Source organism: Corylus avellana, chromosome 2 (assembly GCF_965113065.1).
Source record: "Corylus avellana chromosome 2, dhCorAvel1.hap1.2, whole genome shotgun sequence".
Lineage (NCBI taxonomy): Eukaryota > Viridiplantae > Streptophyta > Magnoliopsida > Fagales > Betulaceae > Corylus > Corylus avellana.
The window spans coordinates 20,199,822-20,206,338 of record NC_142491.1 but is presented as its reverse complement, the minus strand read 5'-3'; the positions used below and the strand labels follow the sequence as shown (position 1 = coordinate 20,206,338).

At 34.2% G+C, this 6,517-nt stretch overlaps 1 protein-coding gene across 1 annotated transcript; it reads right to left on the bottom strand.

Moving 5' to 3' along the window:
* Positions 1-240: 240 nt before the first annotated feature.
* Positions 241-4,175, bottom strand: HCF244 (NAD(P)-binding Rossmann-fold superfamily protein). Its single transcript, XM_059605810.2, has 8 exons — positions 3,977-4,175; positions 3,555-3,790; positions 2,771-2,869; positions 2,119-2,313; positions 1,564-1,656; positions 1,366-1,461; positions 770-910; positions 241-555 (listed from the first exon to the last, which is right to left on the bottom strand). The coding sequence occupies exons 1-8, from the start codon at positions 4,146-4,148 to the stop codon at positions 379-381; spliced, it is 1,209 nt and encodes a 402-aa protein (XP_059461793.1). The 5' UTR covers positions 4,149-4,175; the 3' UTR covers positions 241-378.
* Between the last annotated feature and the right edge of the window lie 2,342 nt (positions 4,176-6,517).

Below are 6,517 nucleotides of genomic sequence, written 5' to 3'. Positions count from 1 at the left end.
CTGTAATGATTAGTAAAATTTTTAGTCAAAATGGCTAGCCAGATGTTGATTTTTAGTATTTTGTTTTTGCTACTATTTTGACGAGCTCAATGTGAGTGCTCTAAATGTAGATGCTTAAAAAAAGAATGAATATTTAAATAGAATAGTGAAAGTTGATAGTGAAAATAAAAAGTAGAATGTATGTGAAAATGTGATTTTTAAACTAAAATAGAAAAATTAAAAATTAAAAAAAAAATTAAAAATTTTTAAAAAATATATATTGAGCGGGATGTGAATGCTTTAAGAACCCAAATGGTAATCCTCTTAGAGGAGCGTTATCAGGTATCAAACTTGTCAAATACATGGGGCAATTTACAATTACAAAATGGTCTTCTTCATTCAGAAGTAGATGTCAGTTTGCTTTGACTGTGCTTTGAGATCTTTCAATTTCTTCAATATGTTTGTGAAGTAATCTTGCAAATACTTCTCTAGGGTGACTATATCTTTTGCATCCACACCCAGAAGTTTATATGTCTCACTCATTGGAACAGAGAAAACAATGTCACTTGTAAGGACCTACAAATACAGACATTACATTAATATTTGATTTGGTACATAAATAACAAGCACCAAAAGGTCCAAACTAATATTCAGATTATAAAATAACTATCATCTTTGTTTAGCTTTCATAGATATCCTCAAAATATGATATTTACAAATATCCCCAGAATAACATTAATATATGTCAAATACAGATATATTCTCAAGTGTAAATATAAGAGTTTGTTACCTCAGAAAATGCCAATCTATCGGCAACATCATTTGTCCACTCAAAAAATCGAGTCAATTGGCGAGTTAATCTCAAGACAGAGACAGGAACTGTAGTGACATTTGCATCAGACCCTGCAAGCCTCTCGCATAATGTTATCACCTAAAATAAATACAAGAAGGAAATCTTTTAACATGGAAGAAGAAAGAGATTGATATTCATTTTTATCCAAAGCCACTAATCATTTACTCCCTCTTTAAGAGGCCAAGTATTAAAGGGTTTACTACCCCAAAAGCTTGAACTGATAAGAAAAAGTTAATTTAATCATTTTCATTTATATTCTCATGGCTCCCAACACAAAGTGCAGAAAAGTAATGCTATTACCAAAAGTTAATATGGGGTAAAACAATTTGTTTAAGAAGAAATGAGAAGCTAGCCACTCCAATTATTTTGGGGTAAGAGGTTCTCAGTTGTCATTTCCTCCCTATGTTTCCTCAGCAATCAAACAAATCTCTCAAGAGTATGAAGATTATGAAGAAAACAAGGTGCAGGGATAGTGATAGAAATAAAACAACACCCCTAGGCAAATGGTTTTTTGTCTTTATGGTCTTCCTTACCTCTTGGGTTGTCCATGCACGAGGACCAGAAAAAGTGAGAAGCTTCCCATTAATTTGCTCATTGCGTAGGGCTATAAATGTCAAGCGAGCTATATCCTAATACACAATGAGAACAACTTTAGAAACTCTGAAGATATTATGGTTGAATATGATTGTCTTCCTGAAACCAATCAGGTAAAAAATTTAGACAAAACTTACCTGGGTGTCCATGTAAGCAATTCTTGTTGGGGCATCTGTTCCCCAAACAGATTTCTCCTCTAGAATGGGTACTGCATACTGCCCAATAAGGCCCTGGGAGAATTGGCAAGAACCATTTTCACTTGGTACTAATATCAAAAGAAATATCGAAACGAAACACAAAACTCAAAACAGGAAACAATCATCTGTACTGATACATATATAATAACAGACTGTTTCACATAATCATATCCTTGGCTTAGATCATTTTAGAGCACATGAGCATCCAGTAGGGATGTTACTATTTATTACATACATCTCTTCAATTGGAGAACTTATTTCAGAGAACCAATACTTCCATTAGACATAAAATCAAGAAACACTCTTTTGAGTATGATATGTTTCAGGAGAAATGACAGAGAGGTAGGGAAAAGGTGGAACTGTCATATGAGGATGATAATCAGAAGATGAAGGGTCACTTGAAACATTAAGCACAGAGAGAAACAAAAAATTAAACCATGCCAGTACTGATATTATAGATAAGTATGCCAAAATTTTCATTTAGGTGATAATTACTTGCATGAAACCACATAACCGGATTGTGATGTGAGTTAGGCCCGAGTCCTGAAGAAACTTCTCAGTGCAGTACTTTATCTCCATTAGTGGAACCTCAGGATGCTTGTCACAGTTGTGGATGGAAAAGAACACATATTTCTGGATTCCCATTGCTTTTGCACATTGTATAAGAGCAACTTTTCCTTCCCAATCTACCTAAACAGAAAAAAAATGGATTAGATGAGGCCAGCAACCCATTATACAGCATTATCGGAATTTGGAAATGAAGTGTGTTTACAACATCTAATAACTTTGATGAGAGGACTTTCTTAATAAAAATGTAAATATAAATCTCTCAGGCCTTTCCACATGTTCTGATAGATATAGATGCTTGCACAATAACATTAAAGACTTTGTACTGATAAAACAAGGAAGATGAACAAGGATATATAAAGGTTAAAACATATAAATTTCCTTGTTCGTCTTCACAGCTGAGCTGGAAAACTGCACATAGAGAGATTCTAAAAGAGACATCATCGGCACATGCAATGACCCCTGCTGCCTCACCAAGGTTAAAGGATGCATCAAATTTTACTAAAAAATATCTAGGTCGATTCCATTGTCATAAATAACATAATGAAAGAAACAAATCTATATTCACCCAAAAACTTACTTTCTTAATGGGCTCTTCTGGACGCCCTGTGGCACAGTCGATGACAGTATGAATACCCACCAGTGTTGCGGGTATGGTCTCCGGTTTGCTAAGATCTGCCTGTTCAGTAAATACTTCACATTCAGTCCTTGAACTTCAATAGAGTAAAAATTAAACCCTGTGCAACGTACAACTAACCCAAATGCTTCAACCAAGCCTCTTTGTGAGTGATGAATGTCCAAACATGTTCATAAATAAATCATACTTATGACACTTAAATCAGACATCTGGCAAATAAGACATAGGATACAACAAGAAGCATCTATATCTATCAAGAGAAAAAAGTACTAATTTCTGGAAGATACCCTCAAAGTAAGACAGCAAAACTGAAAGCAATAAAACAATCTGAAGCAAAACATTCGTGGGTCTACCACAGAACCACAGCTTTTTATGGAAATTTTTCTAATGTAAGTTCAGATGCCAGTGAACCCCAGATCATCAAGAAACCAAACCAACTTTGCTGACTCCAAAAAAGATTAACCAGAGTCAAAATCATCTAATTTAGGCAAAATCTTTAAGAATGGCAGCTGGTCATAACTATAAACTAGTTGCCTCAACATAATATAACAAAGGCATCACATTCGCACATACCAATCTCCATACGAAGAAATCCTAACTGCCCACATCAAATTACATGACAAAATTGACTATTTCCATACAAAAACAAACAAACCCAATACATATAATTGCAAATCAAAGCGAAAAAAGAAATGAATTGGCGAGTGAAAGGGTGGGAGAGACGTACATTGACAACCGTAGCGCCCCAATCGCGAAGGAAGTCAGCAGGGGCAGGTCTAGGCCTGACAAGACACCTGACATCATAGCCTTCATCAAGTGCCCGCCTCACAACCTGCCTTCCTAGAGTTCCGGTGGCACCAACCACTAGAATGCTCGTTGGCCTGACCGGCGTCCCTGGTCCTAGATTCACTGCCCCCGCCGAAGTTGTCTGAGCTGAAGTGCACGTCACCCCATAGGATTTCCCTTGAAATAATTTTTTAAAAAAAACCGTTAATTTGGAAACAAACAATCAGCGAGCTTCCAGCTTGGCTTTGATACAATCGAGACCCACTAAGATTATGTAAGCCTGGACTACTTATATTACATCAATTAACCATAAAACACCCATTTCTTATGAGAGAAGCGCATTAGAGAAGGAAAACGAAGTACCAGTGGTGGAAGATGGAGAAATGAGTGAGGAAACCGAAGAAGATATGAGAGAGTCCGGAGACAGAGTGCGCCGCCATGACAGTGCGCTATGGATGTTATAGGAGGTTTTGGTGCAATGATGATTGAACTTGCCAGGTGCCGAAAGCTGTGTGATTGGCAGCCTCAACGCCATTGTTGCTCTCTGAAACACTTGCAATGAGTAGAAATAGAATTGTAGAAAGGAAGAGGTAAGTGGAACAGGGAGAGGATCGATGAAGGAGAACAAGGGATTCCAATGTGGCCACGTAGTCGCTCTGAATTGGATTAAGATTTTGCTGACGTGTGTATATATATGTGAATCCCTGATGTAATGTCACTATATCCACTCGAAATGCTGTCAGCCAAGCAGTCACATACCAAATCTGTGCAACCCATGTAATGTATCCATGGTCCCCGACTCCCCATCCTACACTTTTCTATGGACCGGTAATTTTTTACATGATCTGTGATTTTAACATAAATTAAATATAAAATTAAAGAGTTAAAGTGAACTAATATGACCCGTTTAATTAAGTAAGTGGAGTTATAGTTGATTTATATAATATTATAATCATGTTACGACACGACACGTAACATAATGATTAACAATTTTTGATATGACCAATGAATTTCATACAAACTCAATACATAATTAGTGGGTTAGGGCTGAAGGGTATAACTCATTTAAATAAATGAAGATACTGTTTATCTCGGTTACAATGCATAGTTATCAACAATAAACCAGAAACCTATTTGTACTCAAATATCTATGACTTTGATGTTTGATGAAGTTCTTCTTCTTGGTGTTTGTCTTTTACTTAGAGTTTGAGAGTTTGGGCTACTTGTGATGCTTCATCTTTATCTAATCTAATAGTTTAAATTATGGTTGACGTATATAATTTTATATCAATACCCGAACACAAATTGACACCTCTACTTTTGTCTTCGCATCACCGTTTGAAATAATTCAAATTGGAAGCATCTAATTGAAAATAATAATTCAGATTTTAAAAATTAGTCAAGCCATCCTTTTGGTTCTTCTAGTTCTTCTTTTATTAGAGGAATTCAGTCCAATCTTGTCGATGGAGTAATTTGGTCTAAAATTAAGCTAAATTATTTAATCTCTATTAATTATCCTAATACAAAAGACGCGGTTATAATAAAAATAAAACCAAGGGCATGGACACAAAATCAAGTTTTTATGATCTATCAAATCATTGTAAAGACCGAGGGGTTGTTTGTTAAACAATATGTATCCCCAAATACTGTTTATTGTTTGGTGAGAAAAAAAAAAAATAGTGTCATAATTAATATAGAAAAGTGAAAAAATTGTATTAAAAAGTAGAAATTTTTTGTTTTGTAGTGTTTTTTTTATTTAAATAGTTGTAAAAAGTAAAAATGATGTGATATAAAAAAAGGAAATGCTAAGTGTTCTCCCAACTATGATGTGACTTTTAAAATTATCGTTGAATTTGAGATTATCATTATTGATTTTTAATTTATTAGTGATTTTAAAAGCCCCAGTTGGGAGGACACCGGACACTAGAAGAACACCTAGGATTTTCCTATAAAAAATAAGAATGTTTTTATGTTGATTTTTTTTTAAAAAAAAAAAAAAAAAAAAATAGGTGAATAGTATTTGAGGGTAGGAAGGTGTTTAACAAACACCGTCTGAGTTTGGGAGCCAAGCCCCAGTTGAGAGGACACCAGGATACTAAAAGAATACCTAACATTTTCCTATAAAAAAATAAGAATGTTTTTATGTTGAATTTTTTTTTTTTTTTTTTTTTTAAAAATGGTGAATAGTATTTGAGGGTAGGAGGGTGGTTAACAAACACCGTTTAAGTTTGGGAGCCCTTCATGAATTGATAAAATTACCCCAGACAACTACAAAAAAATCTTTGAACCTAGACAATTGGATACAAAGATTAGTCTTAAATTAATTGATTGGGAGGATTTAGAAATTCAAAAACAATGGCTTTTAAATGATTTTACTGAAGATCAAAATAAAAATACAAGCCATATATCTCTTCGAGGTTCAACAAAAATATTTATTTCCTAGACAATAAAGTTCGTGAATGGACAAAAGATTTTTCTCACCAAGAAGATGAATAATAAAATTTCTCAAGATTTAGTTTTAAAGTCCCTAGAAATATTGAACAAGATCAAGTAGAACGCAGTAGTTCTAATAAATAAGCTATTTCAATGGAAAAATGTTTAAAAATTCAAATTATGTTGGGCATGAATTACCTCAAGGAGAAAGAAGAGGAGGTAAAAAGTGAGCAAATCTATCATTTTCAAGTAGGAAATGAAGAAAATGTTTTCTCTCATAATCAAGAAAATAAAAGATACATGTATTTTGATGACTCTCCATCATGCTGAACTTGTTATCCAGAAGGTGAAATGTTTTCTCCATTTCAGACTCCTTACTAGATAAGAGAGGAATGTTATAATCATAGAAGAAAACTGCCACCATTGATCTTTCTTATGCCAAAAACTGCTTTACTAAATAATTTCCTTGGA

Coding starts and splice junctions, on each gene's coding strand:
- HCF244 (XM_059605810.2), bottom strand. CDS start 4,148: ATGGCGTTGAGGCTGCCAATCACACAGCTTTCGGCACCTGGCAAGTTC. Junction 3,791..3,976: donor TTCTCCATCTTCCACCACTG/GTACTTCGTTTT, acceptor AATTATTTCAAG/GGAAATCCTATGGGGTGACG. Junction 1,657..2,118: donor GGTTATGTGGTTTCATGCAA/GTAATTATCACC, acceptor CAATTCTCCCAG/GGCCTTATTGGGCAGTATGC.